This window comes from Hyla sarda, chromosome 5 (genome assembly GCF_029499605.1).
Source record: "Hyla sarda isolate aHylSar1 chromosome 5, aHylSar1.hap1, whole genome shotgun sequence".
Taxonomy (NCBI): domain Eukaryota; kingdom Metazoa; phylum Chordata; class Amphibia; order Anura; family Hylidae; genus Hyla; species Hyla sarda.
Window position 1 is genome coordinate 148201809 of NC_079193.1, and position 17163 is coordinate 148218971.

The 17163-nt window shown below is 44.1% G+C and overlaps 1 protein-coding gene across 1 annotated transcript in view; it reads right to left on the bottom strand.

The window, feature by feature from the left end:
• ANLN (anillin, actin binding protein) overlaps positions 1–17163 on the bottom strand; it is a 99578-nt gene that overhangs the window by 8030 nt on the left and 74385 nt on the right. Inside the window, exons 15-20 of the mRNA XM_056520474.1 lie at positions 15011–15137; positions 14821–14869; positions 14661–14717; positions 5315–5350; positions 3823–3844; positions 3595–3707 (exon numbers count right to left, since the gene is read on the bottom strand). Of these exons, the coding sequence (XP_056376449.1) occupies positions 3595–3707; positions 3823–3844; positions 5315–5350; positions 14661–14717; positions 14821–14869; positions 15011–15137 (404 nt within the window). The remainder of the gene's footprint in view (positions 1–3594; positions 3708–3822; positions 3845–5314; positions 5351–14660; positions 14718–14820; positions 14870–15010; positions 15138–17163) is intronic.

The window sequence follows — 17163 nt, forward strand, 5'->3', positions numbered from 1 at the left end:
GGAGAAGGTCTCTGACAGTTTAGAGAAATCTGAAAACATTTACTAATGTTCTAACATAAAACGTGGGGAATAGGACCTCTGGAATACTAACAGCTGAAAGCAGTTGTAAAAAGCAGCAAAACCATGAGAAAAGCGCCAAATTAGCAAAATATCATGAAAAAGTTACATAGAGGAAATACATTTCCAAAATAAAAACACAACTTTTTGTAAAGCCCCTTATAGTGTTATTGATCCTTCAGTGAATTGTGTAAAAAAAAAAAAAAAATACATAAAAAAAGTGCCATTAATTGCAGTATTGAGGTTTTTTGTTCAATCATAGCCCACAAATTATTATTTTTTCTCCATCGCAGTACAAAAAGGTCAATTGGTCCTGCAAAAAAAATAAATAAATAAAAAAAAAAAAAAAGCTAGCCCTCATTACTCATTAAAAAAAAAAAATGCTGACAGGGGAAGTTATTGAAAGGAACGTGTCTATTGTTTAAATCAACTTTTTATTTTAAAAAAGATTCTTTAAGAATTATTGAGGATATTTTTTCTAAATATCCTGAAATCCTGCAATATTCATTTTCACCACTAAGCTTAAAAATAAACTGATCTGTACAGATCACTTTCCAGCAGGATTACACTGAAAGGTGATACCACAAGAGATAAAGCATCTACCACCATTTACAAGAACTGATGCTAAGATAATATACTCCACTCCTTTTGGTATGAGCTCTGCACAGAGCATGCACAGAAAATTATCCCATTCATAGGAATAGGGTCTGGGACAGTTTATTGTGAATGAGGCTTGCCAAAAAAGCATCTCTCTAAATCCAAGGCAATATGGCTGCCCCATAATTAACAAAAAAATATTATAAAAAAATAAAAAAATAGATAGAGATAGATAGAGCAAGAGAGGTTGTGCATGTAGTTATTTTTTTTAAGTAGTATAATAAAATAAAACCTACATAAATTTATCCTACAAGATAAATATAACGTGTCATTTTTACCGAAAAGTGCACTGCGTAGAAATGGAAGCCACTAAAAATTACAAAATGGCGTTTTTTTTCTTCTTCAATTTTGTCCCACAAACAATTTTTACTGGTTTTGCAATCGATTTTGTGGTGAAATGACTGTCATTACAAAGTAAAATTGGTAGCATATAAAACAAGCCCTCATATAGGTCTGTTGGTGGAAAACAGAAAGCGTTATGTTTTTTTGAAGGTGACGAGAAAAAAAAAAAAAAAAGTGCAAAAACGGAAAAAACACAGAGTCCTGAAAGGGTTAGTAGGATTGATTTAAAAGCAAAACATTGTACTGAGGAAGCTGTTCTTAACTTTAGGCAATATTTTGTATTCTGCATATATTTGATGTACAGGATTTGAAGCTACAGATTTTAATGTTAACTGATTGAATACACCATCAAATCTTCAGCATCAAATCCGGTGAATCAAATATGCTCAGGATACTGTACAGTGGGGATCAAAAGTTTGGGCACCCCAGGTAAAAGTTTGTATTAATGTGCATAAAGAAGCCAAGGAAAGATGGAAAAATCTCCAAAATGCATCAAATTGCAGATTAGACATTCTTATAATATGTCAACAAAAGTTAGATTTTATTTCCATTATTTACACTTTCAAAATAACAGAAAACAAAAAAATGGCGTCCTGCAGAATTTATAGCATGCACTGCCCCCTTTGCAAAGCTGAGACCTGCCAGTGTCATGAATTGCCCTCACTCATCATCTGGGAAGACTCAATCTCAAAGGTTTTAAATGCCCAGACTCATCTGACCTTGCCCACACAATCAGCACCATGGGTTCTTCTAAGCAGTTGTCTAGAAATCTGAAACTAAAAATAGTTGACGCTCACAAAGCTGGAGAAGGCTATAAGAAGATAGCAAAACGTTTTCAGATGTCAATATCCTCTGTTCGGAATGTAATTAAGAAATGGCAGTCATCAGGAACAGAGGAAGTTAAAGCAAGATCTGGAAGACCAAGAAAAACATCAGACAGAACAGCTTGCAGGATTGTGAGAAAAACAATTCAAAACCCACGTTTGACTGCACAATCCCTCCAGAAAGATCTGGCAGACACTGGAGTTGTGGTACACTATTCCACTATAAAGAGATACTTGTACAAATATGGTCTTCATGGAAGAGTCATCAGAAGAAAACCTCTTCTACGTCCTCACCACAAAAATCAGCGTTTGAACTTTGCAAATGAACATATAGACAAGCCTGATGCATTCTGGAAACAAGTTCTGTGGACCGATGAGGTTAAAATTTAACTTTTTGGCCGGAATGAGCAAAGGTACGTTTGGAGAAGAAGGGGAACAGGATTTAATGAAAATAACTTCTGGCCAACTGTTAAGCATGGGGGTGGATCAATCATGCTTAGGGGTTGTATTGCAGCCAGTGGCACAGGGAACACCTCACGAGTAGAGGGAAAAATGGATTCAATAAAATTTCAGCTAATTTTGTATGCTAATTTGATGCCATCTGTGAAAAAGCTGAAGTTAAAGGGGTTATCCAGGAAAAAACTTTTTTTTTATATATCAACTGGCTCCAGAAAGTTAAACAGATTTGTATATTACTTCTATTAAAAATCTTAATCCTTTCAGTACTTATGAGCTTCTGAAGTTAAGGTGATTCTTTTCTGTCTAAGTGCTCTCTGATGACACGTGTCTCGGGAACCGCCCAATTTAGAAGAGCTTTGCTATGGGGATTTGCTTCTAAACTCGGCGGTTCCTGAGACAGGTATCATCAGAGAGGACTTGGACAGAAAAGAACAACCTTAACTTCAGAAGCTCATAAGTACTGAAAGGATTAAGATTTTATAATAGAAGTATTTTACAAATCTAATTTACAAATCTGTTTAACTTTCTGGAGCCAGTTGATATATAAAAAAAAAAGTTTTTCCTGGATAATCCCTTTAAAGAGAGGATGGCTTCTACAAATTGATAATGATCCTAAACACACCTCGAAATCCACGGGGGATTACATCAAGAGGCGTAAACTGAAGGTTTTGCCATGGCCTTCACAATCTCCTGACCTCAACATAATTGAAAATCTATGGATAGACCTTAAAAGAGCAGTGCGTGACAGACAGCCCAGAGATCTCAAAGAACTGGAAGACTTTTGTAAGGAAGAAAGGGCAAAGATACCTCAAACAAGAATTGAAAGACTCTTGGCTGGCTACAAAAAGTGTTTACAAGCTGGGATACTTGCCAAGATATTAACTCTGCAGGGTGCCCAAACTTTTGCAGATATCATTTTTTTGTTTTCTGTTATTTTGAAAGTTGACATATTATGAGAATGTCTTATCTGTAATTTTATGCCTTTTGGAGATTTTTCCATCTTTCCTTTGCTTCTTTATGCACATTAATACAAATTTTTACCTGGGGTGCCCAAACCTTTGATCCCCACTGTATGTGTGAATAGACGCCAAATTTCTTCAAAAAACAGCTCCACCTGCCCTCTGGTTGTGTCTGGTAATAACTTGAGGGGTATAAAACTGGACAAGTTTCTTGACAATACTATGCTGAACAGAGATATGCAAGTATTAGTATTGATAGCCATCTACAAAAAATACATTTAAATACTTGCCATTACCTTATCTAAATGAAATTTGTTGCTTCCAATTGAAGACAGAGAAAGCTTGTGAGTCCCAACCAGAACAAAGTTACTGGTGCGGACCGCATTAGGGCCTCCTGGGCTAGCCAAGGCTGTGAGGAGGAAACATTAAAAGTTATTAATTCACAAAAACATATTGTATAGGTTTCTATTTATCAGTATCTCCTTTAAAAACATATAGTAACAAGATTCTTAGTAGTTGCTTACCTGGTGTATGAATATTGCTCTTCTACAAAAAAAAGAAAAAAACATTTTTTAAATATAAAGTCATAGTTTATTTAGAATCACTATTACATAAATTCTTACATACTAAATGTAATGCTGTCACCAGTTAATTCTGCTTTATTCACCGCTTAGACACAGTGGAAAACAAGTAATTCTACTTAAAATACTACTTGAAATGAAGTGATGCACTCTTTTGTATCAGGTAGATCAGGATCTAAACTGCAGCATTTTTCTCTGTTAAAGGGGTATTCCGGCCAAAGACATTTTATCCCCTATCCAAAGGATAGAGGATAAGATGTCTGACCACGAGGGTGGGGGACAATCTGACATCTATGTGGGACTCTAGCTCCAGTTTCAGAAACCTCTGTGTTTCCGGGACAGGAGATGTGATGCCACGCCCCCTCCATTGATGTATATGGAAGGGGGCATGACATGATGTCTTTGGCCGGAATACCCCTTTAATATGCTGGAGTTTGGCAGCCCCGGAAGGGACCATCAGTTATTTTGTAACTTAGTAACACATTTGTCATACCAAGATTTACATGGAAGCATTAACTCAAATGCAACAACAGTACATGTTATAGTGAACTGTCTCAGTTGTGCAACTACCACAGCCAAGCAACTCAAATGATCTTGCCGAAAAAGCAATACTAACACTATCCTAATAGAAAATAAAGAGTACAGAGTATAGTGTTCAGCAAATCTCCATCTTGCTGATACAATCTGCACAATTCCTTCATATAGCTGGTTGTAGTGCTGCTTCAGACATGGATCTAAATGCACGCAGCTCCTGGCAGATATTGGCTCAAGGCAGCTGTCATTTGCTATTAGCCTCCTGACTTTTCCCCCCCCCCTAGTGGCAGCGCCTCCTAGTGGCAAGAGCATATACCATATGTAAGGTGTCAATTAAGACACCAATTAGGAGCGACAGAGAAAGCACAGTGTTAATAGAAAGTAGATACTAGTAGAAAGTAGGAACAAGCCAATCTGTCTTATAGAGGGAGAAAAGCACCAATTGTTTGCAGTGGGTGGAGGAGAAATAAGGAAAGAAACTGCAGAAGGGTGAAATCAGACTCTTTAGGCACCATCATGTAAAGAGGGAAGAATTCAGGCCAAAATCTTTAGAGGGGGAAAGGAAATGTACTGCAGAAGAGATTTTACAGTCTAAATTAGAGGGATAAAGTGGTACAGACATAGAGCTGTGCAGATACATCAGAGCTAGAGAAAGCAAAAGCACCCAGCATGTATTTGTGGGAGACATGCCACAGAGCAAAGTTTGGAAATTGACAGATTTAATGTGCATATCAGGGGTCTGAAAAGTTAATGAATATTGCAGACTGAAAATTGTGTTTCTTGTCAAACGTGTCCATAATCTGTAATGTAATGTTATATGGTCTAGACATGAGACATTTCCAGCATCACTCATTTTAAGATTCTTAAGCATTTTTCCCACTATACATAATTTCTGACTTACTGTTATTGACGTCAAAAGCCTCTTTGGAGTAATTGCCTAAGATAACAAAAAAGACTGTCAAAGTTTGACCCATTTTACAGCATACAAAAAGAAAATCTTTATTTTATGTTAAAATGTCCCCGTCTTAGAAAAACTTTTGAAATGTCTGAGACAGTATGCTATGAAAGGTTCTCCAATATAAGAAGAAAAAAAAAAAAAAAAAACACCATCTTGTGCCTTTTCAATCACCATGTGAAAAATCCACGAGAATAATCTGTGCAGCCACCGCAGCTAGAGAGTACATTGTATTGTGTGCAGCACTCCATAAACGCTTCAGATTAATTGTATTGCTTTAGTTGTTCCTCACACATTTCCTATATTCATTCTGGTCCCCAGTGTGCAGTATATTGTGCAGATCTTCTTCCATATATTTTTGTTTTTTCTTAGTTTGTATATATGGCGCAAAGCAGGAAAGATCAAACATAAAATAAACCTGCAGGACACAAAGGCTCGGTGTATCTTACTAATTCTAGGATTTCTGGAAAAGGAAACTGTCAGCTGCTGTTCACACTCTGGCGTGTCAACGAGGCTATGCTGAGGCTCCTCCCTCCTCCACCCCTGCCTGCATTGACTTATTGATGTGCACAGCTCAGTGCTGGAAGAACTATGGCAATCAATCAAGGTAGGGAGGGGTGGGGGAGGGAGGCTTAGCACTGCCTCTTTGACACTAGCTGTGTGTGATCTGCAGTTATACCTTTATTTTCTCATCAGTATAGCAACATAAGGGCTTGTTTTGAGGGAAAAGTTGTACTTTTTAATGGAACAATTTTTGGGCTTCATGTAACTTATTGATTAAATGTTTTGAAGCTGGTTGGGGGCTTTCTTTTCCAGAAAACTTTGTGTAATTTCATGTACATACAACATATTTTTACATTTTTTTGTGTGCCAGATTAGCAAAATAGTGCCATTTTTAAAGTGTCTAATTTTTCCTTTTCTTTAACAGTGCTCACAGTGTAAGATAAAGAATAAAATATACAGTGGTCCCTCAACATACGATGGCAATTCGTTCCAAACGAGCCATCGTTTGTCGAATCCATCGTATGTTGAGGGATTCGTGCAATGTAAAGTATAGGAAGCTGTACTCCCATGTCCCAGCCACTCGAGACGGTGTCCCCAGGCCTCCGCTGGGCTCTCCGCTGTCTTCTCCGGTCCTACGCTGTCTTCTACGGTCCTCTGCTGTCTTCCGCAAGGCCTTACTGGGCCTGCGTAGCGACGTCATTACGCCGCTGCGTACGCCATTCCTATTGGATGACGTGCGCAGCAGCGTATTGACGTCATCGGAGAGGGCCGAGAAGGCACCAGAAGACCAGCGCTGGACCCGGAGGGCACCCCGGAGCATCGTGGAGGGGTAAGTAATACTTACCGCACCACACGTTGAACATTAAAGCTGCTATCCGGCAGCAGCTTAAGCATTTGGCGCTGCCGGATAGCACTTAATGCGATGGCCCCGACATAAAAAAAGCATCGTATGTCGATTTCATCATATGTTGGGATGTTGGGGCCATCGTAGGTCGGGGGGGGGGGGGGGGGTCACTGTATTTTATAGTTCGGGTTGTTATGGGCAAGGCAATATAAAAAATATATAGGTTTTTTAAATTATTTTATATTTGCACTAAAAAGTATTTTATATGGGGAATTTATGCATCTTTGTTCTGCTGACAGGCAATCTATACAGCCATGCCTCTGGCACAGCTGTAAAGAGGATTATCCATGGCGGTCCTAGGGTCTTTCAGAAAGACCCCAGCTGCCATAAGACCGGACTACACCCAGCGACCTCATCGCTGGACTGCAGATCCGGTAGGAGACACTGAGTCCTGTTACATGCAGTTGGTCAATTTTGAACCCTAGCATGTAATGGGTTAACCGCTTGGAACTGAGGTTTCTTTGCTCTTGGCAGTCTGCTGTTCTGACTGCCAGGCTCCCGCAATCCCAGCACAGGGGTCCTATACAGAGTGGTCAGGCTGCTGTTTAAAGACGGCAGCCTGATTTAAAGCCCATTAGTGACCATTTAAAAATGTAAGGGGTTAGAAATTACACGTTCTCTCTTTCATGGTCAAACCAGAATGTTTTTATACATGGGTGTGCATATTAAATTCTTGTCAATAAAGCATAAACAATGTAACTCAAATCATTAATCGTACTCTAGAATGCACATTTGTCAAATTCACAGCAATAGTATTCACTCCCCAGTGGGTATGCAGAAAACAGAACTATCACTCATTGTCGGGGAATAGTCACAAATAAGGACTAATAGTAAAAGACCAAAGTTTTTATAGGTGTTATGGCCTTGCACTAACTTCAAAGGAGAGGATAGATGTATCACCTTTACACATGAAAAAATTAATTCTGGTTAACTGTGTTAGTACAAATGAGTGTTGGTACAAATGTCAAATTTTTAGACATCCTCCTGTGCAATATAGAGTACTGCCACACAAACAAAGCAAGCTGTAAAAAGCCTGCAAAACACATACAGAATCATACCAAAGACATAAGAAGTTTTTGCACTAGGCGATAAGCAGAAACATGCCGAGTTCTGGGCAGAACCTGAACAAAGAAGTTTAATTCTAAATTATTTCAGTGTGTTATACATCAAATGCTATACATTTTACAAAAGTATTCACATTAGGGTGTTCCAGATACACATAAAAGGAGATTTTTTTTAAACGTGCCGTAAAATCTCTTTCTCGAGGATCCATTGGGGGACACAGACCTTGGGTATATGCTGCTTTCTCTAGGAGGCTTGACACTATGGTAACCAAAAAGTCAGCTCCTCCCAGCAGGATATACCACTCCAGGCCACTGAGCAATTCAGTTTTAGTCCCAGAGCAATAGGAGGAGACCAACAGGTCAAAGGAAAAAAAAAAAAACACGAACTGTCCGAGAACCAGAAGAAAAAAATAACTGAACACACCCTCGGACAGATAACCGATTAGGAACCCCAGAAAAGGGCGGGAGCTGTGTCCCCCAATGGATCCTTCGAGAAAGAGATTTTACGGTAAGTATAAAAAATCTCCTTTTCTCTATCGGCTCCATTGGGGGACACAGACCTTGGGACGTACCAAAGCCGTCCCTTGGGTGGGCAGAGAAAAAAGGTCAGGCAGTCGGCTGTACCACCGCCGCCTGCAACACTTTACGGCCCAGACTAGCATCAGCCGATGCGAAAGTATGAACCTGGTAGAATGTTGAAAAAGTGTGCAAAGACGACCAGGTGGCCGCTTTACAGATCTGCGAGGCCGAGACCTTGTTTCGGAGAGCCCAGGATGCTCCCACAGAGCGGGTGGAATGAACCAAAACCCTGAAGGGTGGGATCTTCCCCTTGCAGTGGTAAGCTTCCAAAATAGCACATCGGATCCACCGAGAAATGGTGGCCTTGGAAGCAGGCTGTCCCTTTCGACGACCTTCCGTAAGGACGAAAAAAAGAATCGCACTGACGAAAGGAAGAGGTGACAGAAAGATAAGTCCGAACAGCCCGTACCACATCCAATTTGTGGAGCAAGCTCTCCCTGGGATGAGAAGGAGCGGGACAAAAAGAATGGAAGGACGATATCCTCGTTGAGATGAAAAGCCGAAACGACCTTAGGTAAGAAGGACGGATCTGGTCGGAAAACAACCTTGTCCTGATGAATCAGGAAAGGAGAACAGCAGAAGAGAGCTGCCAGTTCAGAAACTCTCCTAATGGAAGTAATAGCTATAAGAAAAGCCACCTTCCAGGATAGGAGGAGAAGGGGAACCTCCCTAAGAGGGGACCCTGTGACAGTAGGTCTGGACAAAGTGGAAGACTGAACGGAAAGTCGTCCAGAAGCCAGACCACGTCGGCGTACCATGCCCTTCAGGGCCAGTCTGGAGCCACCAGAATGGCGGGAACTCCTTCCGCCTTGACCTTCCTCAGAACCCTGGGAAGGAGGGGGGAGAGGAGGGAACAGATAGGGCAGGACAAAGCCCGACCACGGAATTACTAGAGCATCCACTGCTAGAGCCTGGACTTTGACACAAACGTCGGAATTTTCCGGTGGTGTCAAGACGCGAAGAGATCCACGTCTGGGGTCCCCCTGAGGTCGCAGATCTGTGCTAACACCTCCAGAAGAAGGGACCACTCTCCGGGGTTGGCTGAGGAAGGCCGCTTCCCAGTTGAGCACTCCCGGAATGTGAATCGCCGAAATGGCCGGAACTTCTTGTTCCGCCCAGAGGAGGATCTTTGTCGCCTCGGACATGGCTGCTGAGCTGCGAGTGCCGCCCTGCCGATTGATGTACGCCATAGCCGTGTCGTTGTCCGACTGGACACGGGCAGGGTGGCCCTGAAGCAGGGACTCCCAATGCTTCAGACAATGATATATCACCCTCAGTTCCAGGATGTTTATGGACAGAAGGGCTTCTTGGGAGGCCAGAGGCCTTGAACCGTCTGATCCCTGAAAACACCCCCCCAGCCCAACAGGCTGGCATCTGTCGTGACCACCTGCCAGTGGAGGGGAGGGAACGAACGTCCCTGAAGAAGAAGGGGGGAGCAGAGCCACCAGTGCAGAGACCGACGGGTCCGAAGAGGGAGAACAATCTTGCGATCGAGAGAGAGACCTGTCCCACCGGGCAAGAATCGCCAGCTGAAGAGGACGGTAATGAAACTGGGCAAAGGGTACGGCCTCCATGGCTGCCACCATCCGACCCAGGACGTCCATGCAAGTACGGATGATGACCGGGGATGGTATCCGGAGGGAGTAGACTCCTGACAAGAGGGCCAGACGTTTGTCCGGCGGGAGGAGAATCCGAGCAGAGGCCGAGTCGAACTGAAGCCCCAAGAAGACCAGAGACAGGGTGGGGGAGAGAGCTGACTTGTCTCGGTTGACCATCCACCCGAAGCGACATAAGGTCTGAAGAGTGAGGCTCACATTCTCCAGAGCCTCGGCTCTGGTGGAGGTCTTGATGAGGAGGTTGTCCAAGTAGGGTATCACTGATACCCCTCTTGACCGTAACAGAGCTATCACGGGCGCCAGAATCTTGGTAAAGACTCGTGGCGCAGTGGCCAGACCGAAGGGGAGAGCCACAAATTGATAATGACCTTCCGTAACCGCAAAGCGGAGGTACCGCTGGTGTCCGGGAAAAATTGGAACGTGGAGGTAGGCATCCTTGATGTCCACCGAGGAAAGAAACTCCCCTTGATCCATAGACGCCACGACCGAACGGAGAGATTCCATTCGGAAATGGCGGATATGAAGAGGTTGGTTGAGATGTTTGAGATCCAGGATTGGTCGCACAGAACCGTTTTTCTTGGGAACCACAAAAAGTTTGGAATAGAAACCCCGAAAGAGTTCCCTTGAAGGAACCGGGACAATGACATCCTGGATGAGAAGGGACTGAAGAGCCTCCCGAAATTCCCTCGCAAGCGACGGAGATCGGGGAGCACGGGAAAAAAAACGATCCCTCGGAAGGGAGGCAAATTCTATCCGGTATCCGTTGGACACCAAGTCCCTGACCCAGGAGTCCTGAATGTGCATGGTCCAAACGACTCGAAAGAGCAAGAGGCGACCTCCCAACCGAGAAAAAACTGCGGGTGGGGGCGTCCCTTCATGCAGAAGTGGGTATGCAGTTGCCCGGTTTGGCCGCAAAACGGTCGGATCGGCTGGTGTCCGACTTCCAAGAGGGACGCGCCTTGAAAAAGGCCTCTTGTCACGTGGAGGCGCCTGGCTGGACCCTTTAGAGGGGCCAGAAGTCCGAAAGGACCGAAAGGAAGAAGACTTTCTGCGAAAAGAAGTGCTAGACTTGTTTTGAGGTAATAAAGAGCTCTTGTCACCTGTCGCCTCAGACATAATCTCATCCAGGCGCTTGCCGAAAAGTCGGGAACCGGTAAAAGGAATCTCTGTGAGAGACTTCTTAGATGCAGCTTCCGCGTTCCATGTTTTAAGCCAAATGGAACGACGGAGGGCCACTAGATTACCGGTGGCAAAGGCAGCGCAGCAAGCTGAGTGCAAGGAAGCAGAACACAGAAAGTCTCCAGCTTTGGAACATTGGAGGGCCAGAGCAGACAGTTCTTCTGGGGGAGATCCCGAAAGAATGCCCTGACGGAGTTTGGAATACCAAACCGAAAGGGCCTTAGACACCCAGGTGGAGGTGAAGGCAGGAAGCAGGGAGGAGCCCGCTGCTTCAAAGGCATACTTCGCTAAAGAGGTTAAAGGTGTCTCTTATGGCCATAACCAATGAGTTCACCATGTCCACTGAGTCCGAATGGTCCTCAGAATCGGATGCCGAATCGGAAACCTCGTCCTCCAGTTCTCCAGGAGAGTGCGAACGAGTGGATGCGGCCCTAGAAGAGACTCCGACATGGTACGTGGCTCAGGGGAGCCAGAGCGGTGACCACGGGAATGTCCTCTGGAAGAGTGACGCGTGTGGCCTGAAGAAGCGGTCGGGCGAGACCTGCGAGAGGAACGCCCATGTCTACCAGAAGACTCGGGATGAGTCAGAGGAGACACCCCTATTACGCTTATGTGAAGCATAGGGAGAAGGGTGACGGGACCTTCTAGAGGGCCGTTGAACGGTAGACCTCTCCAAGGCAGTCACCACAGAATGGGAGACCTTTGCAAGTCAGATATAGACTGGGAGAGGGAGGAAACCCAGGCTGGAGGGGCGGCCGAACACACCGGGTCTGAAGGAGCACCTGGGTTAGAAATAGCAGGGGGGTCTGGGGGAGCAGTGGAGCAGGCAGAACAAGTGGGTTCAGCAGAACCTGGCATTTTTGCAGAGCAGTTTTTACAAGTGTAATGAGCTACTAATATACCAGAAATCTGTTTTGAGGGAGGGACAGTTCTGAGCACGGGCATAGCAAAACAATCAACAGTCTCACCCAAGTCTGTGTCCCTACACTCCGCACCGTGGCTGTGAGGAGAGAGAAAAGACGCCGGCCAATAGAAGGAAGAGGCCGGGTCAGAGGCAAGGGCACTGTGATTGGCCCTTGCACGGCCCCAAACGTGCGCACATGGCGGCTCAGTTCGCGCTGCTGAAGCGCTTATGCGGCCTGGTGGGCGGAGCTAACGTCCGCCGAAGAAATACAGTGGGACTTAGTAATGGCGCCCGCTATGAACCCCGAGCGCACATGCCGCCTGTAGTGAGCTCCTATGCGCCCGGGGAACGGAGCGGGCGAAGTGCCGTCGGCAGTCGCGGCTGCCGAAAGTGAAAGTAAAAAGGCGCACACTCCCGCAGAGAGAAGCCTGCGGAGCGTACATGTCACACACGTCACACGCAATAAAGTGCCCCTTACTGTAAAACACTGCCCCTTAGCTCCACTGCTCCCCCAATAATAAAAGGAGAACAAGCCCCCTGCAGGGAAGAATAAAGTATCCTACGGCCAGCCCCAGCTTCAGTAAGGATAGGTCCAGAAACAGGGGTCTCCAGCTGTTGAAAGACCTAGGGAGAGAAAAATACTCACCTGTGCTGAAGAACTTACCTAAAGAAGTCTTCAGTCATGGAGTCTTCAGTCAGCATTATCACCTGCAGCAAGCTAAGCGCATAGCGAGGCGAACAGGGAGGCAGGGGGACCCGGACCCATGAGGTACAACCCCAAGTGCTGACCGTTGGCCAGAGGGGGTTAACAGTACATCCAAGATGCCTGCCACCTCTCGCAATGGGGAAATCCGTGAACCGCAGTTCCTGAGTCCCCACCTGAAAAAAGAAAGAAAAAGGAATAAAGCACTAACACATTCCCTAAGTCTAAAAAAAAATAAAAATATGAGACCTGGTCTGGAGAACACCTCCTTAAGACACTAAGCTAAAACTGAATTGCTCAGTGGCCTGGAGGCAGGTATATCCTGCTGGGAGGAGCCGACTTTTTGGTTACCATAGTGTCAAGCCTCCTAGAGACAGCAGCATATACCCAAGGTCTGTGTCGCCCCAATGGAGCCAATAGAGAAATAATGTTTTATCGCTATTTTCAGTGAATAACCACCGTTGGGTTTACATGCAAAGGCAGCTAACCCATTTATAGCTAGTTCTGCTCCAAGCCGAGAAGTGGATACAACTGTATCTGGTCTACATAATGCTTTATAAACCCGACAGCCTGGACACAAGTCTAAAACATTGCATCAAGCTATCAGAAAGATTGGTGCAGCTACCTGCTGATTTATTTAGCTGGCAAAGCATTACCTAGGCTACATTCAGGTGAAGGCAGGACAAGGTACATGTAAGCCTTTGCTGGTAAACCCCTTCCTATATGCCCCAATATGTTATACTGAAGGCAAAGAGCAGTGTTTACTCAACAGTGGCTCTGCAGCTACATGTAAGTCATAGTCCTAGATGTTTGGCTCCAACAGCATACTGAAGTATGGCTATATACACCAAGTTCAATATGACATTCACAATACTGCAGAAGTACCATAACCTCTGAACAACGCAAAACTGGACAGCATAATACCAGTGTCAAACTTCCCACAAAAATATCTGCAGTTTCTTATCAATGTTTAATATATTTCCTCTTCACTTTTTCATTTAATGTGGTTCCTGACCATCATTCAAAGATTAATGTGGTTCACAAGGTACAAAAGGTTGGGCATCTTTGGCACAAAGGGTGGTTCTCCCATTTAGAACCTGCTTTTTTATTCTTAGGCGCAAACTGCTGTCCATGTTCGGCAGCTGCGGCCTAACCGAGTATGAAGAGAGCTCAGAAGCTTAGCTCACTTCATAGACTTTAGGTACAGGCTGCAATGATAATATTCTGCTATAAAGTGAGCTTCGCTTCACAATCGCACTGATATTGGTCACTTAACCCCCTAAATGGTGCGATCAGTAGAAATCATGGCATTTAAAAGGCTAAATGACAGGTGCCACACCTGTCAGTGGTCCGATGGTCGAATATGGCAGCTTTAAGTCTTTACTAGGCCTCTGTGCCTGCCTTAGTAGATATAATAAAGCCTGCCTCAGTCAGCCACTCCTTGCAAAGTCGTAATCTAACTGATCAATGCAATGCAAAAGCATGTCATTGATCAGCATAAGCAATGTAATGATTGCTTAGAAAAAGGAAATATAAAAGGCCCATCCTCTAATACAAATCACCCTTTTACATTTTTCTAATAAAGAATGTTAAAAAGTGAAAAAAAAATGGGCAACGTTTTTTTTTTTTTTTTTATAGTAATATAAAGCTAAAAAGATAAGCCCACAACATTAGCATTTTCAATTTCATCCACAAATATATATTTTTTGCTTTGCATTATATTTAATGGTTAAATGAAAAGTGTCATTACAAAAGTACAACTGGTCCCATAAAAAAAGCTTATAACTGTAGAAGTAAGTCTGACCTGAATTAATGCATTTAGAAATCATAGAACGTTACCTTCGTTTTCATAGCCTTTTTCTTCTTATCTGATGTGGGAACTTCTTTTCTTTGGGCCTAAAATATACAGAATTAGAAAGGGTTAGCTTGTAAAGGACAGAAATTTAAATATACAGTATGCTGCTTTGACAAATCTAAAATTTTTAATCTGCTAACTTACCAAGCTGTAGACATCTATGTAGACATGGAAGTCATTGGAGACATCTTCACTGAAAAATCAATTATTTAATTATTAAGACAGTGAAATGGTATTCTGGACATAAAGATTACCAAAAGTATCTTCTGCTATAAGGGAGGCTTCACAACCCTCCCTATATAAACTTTTATGTAGAAAAGTAATAAGCACTTACAGAGTAAATATAGTTGGGTAGGCCAAAGCATCTCCTTTCATTGAACTGGAAATACTTGCAAGAGGAGTAGCCACCATGTTTTCTGCACCGGATCTGAGAATTATGAAGAAATAGTAGTTTGCTGACTCTGAAAGACAAAAGTTACAACTTAATATATTCTGAAGGGCCTGTCAGTGCTATTTATTTTTTTTTTTTAAAGTCAACTTGTCCCCTCTCCTAAGTTCTAGTAAATCCATACATTTGCCATATAATGGCAATGCTCAAACATCGCCTGATAATTGAGTATTAATATTCCCCTTTCTGAATAAGGTTCATTGCCATAAATTAAGATGCAGAGAGAAATCTATTGAAGCAGGAACAGTAAAACAGATGTCAATCTACTCGCACATTTCCATGAGGAATAACAGGAACAATGCAGAGTTATGAGAAAAAAAAGATAAGCTTGAATTGTTTTATCAGTAGGAATACGAGTATTTTCTAAACCAGGCATCAAAGAGCATACCCATTAGATTATTATCGGCAGACCCTCAATAATTTTGACAGTAACTGTAAGTAACCCTCAATTTTAAAGTGTACCCATTGTTTTAGGTAACTTTTTAGGATAAGCTGTCCTGTGTGCTTATGTGGAGCAACACTATTTCTTCCCATTATATAACTTGCAAGTTATTTAAACAGATATTGCTATATGAGCAAGAAACATTTTTCTCTAAAAATATATTTCTCGGTCGCTCTTCATTGGGGGACACCTTACTGATGGGTATATGCTCTTGCCACTAGGAGGAGCTGACACTAGGAAGAAAAAGATTCGGCTCCTCCTTGTCAGGATATACCCGCCCACTGGAAGTGAGGTAATCATTTCTAGCTAGTGTCAGCAGGAGGCAAGACACCTATCTGGGAGCTCCCCAGACCTGGTCCTTTTTTTTTTTCTAGTAAGGGCTGTTTAGTTAGCTTCTTTACTCCCCTTTGTTTCCTTTTTTCAGGTGGGGGTTCAGGAGCATGGAGCTAACTGTTCCCCCTATATGCAGCTAAGGGGCACGGGACATAAAAGTATGCACCGATAACCCCTTCCCGCCAACGGCCAGCACCAGGGGTTGCACCTATTTTCCCTGCTCATCCCGCTTTTGCAGCCTGACGTGATGCAGGTGACTAAATGCAGGTCATGCCAGGGATTTCATGATTCCTTGGAAGTATACCGGGTTTACAATCAGGACTGTTTATCCTCTACCACCGGTTGTCATGACATGTTTGCCATGTCCGTAGGTGTTCTTGATGTGTACATACATTATTCCCTCCTCCACAGGCTGCCACATCCGCAGCTGCTGTCCCGGATCACCACGTCCAGTGCGAGGTCTCCGGTGTCTCTGCATGGCCATGGATTGCATCTGCTCTCATTGGGCAGGACAGTAGTCTCGCCTATCACTCATCTCACAACTGCCGCATCCGCGACTGGATTTCGGTACCCCACTATTATTGTGACGCGACCGCTGGAGTGCACCGTTGTCTACATGGACCCATACCAGTAAGCCAGACAGTGGTCTTCATGGTTTTCTCTGCCGCTTCTCCAAGGGCTGAAGTATCTGCGGCTGCAGCTTCCGGTACCCCACTACTAGTGCGAGGTGACCGCTGGAGTGCACCATTGTCCGCATGGACCCATACCTGTAAGCCAGACAGTGGTCTGCATGGTTTTCTCTGCCGCCCGTCACTTCTCCAAGGGCTGAAGTTACGTTACCTCACTGCTAGTGCGCGGTGTCCGGTGGAGTGACCTGGCATTTTCTGTGGACCCTATGCTGGGCAAAGGGGATACAATACACGGCTTCTAAGCCTCCCCCGATCTCCCAGGGTGACAGGGATTCTATCCATGGCTTCTAGGCTTCACTGCCTTTCCACATGCATCATGGGGCCCAGTTATTGCTATCAGACTGTGTCCCCTTATGACCAGCGCCTGGAGGGGCACTCATTACGCCTGACCGTTGACTACACCGTTTCCGCTGCTGTCGGTCTCCCATCTCTGGGCTGCCGCGTGCAACTGTCTGAGGTTTCCTGCAGGCACAAGGGTCTGCTGAAAGTCAGCCAGTCTTCGTCTGCATGGTCTACTACACCATCGGGTTGCCCATGAGTTTGGCCACACTCCTGTGCCCCACTGTCTGTGGGAG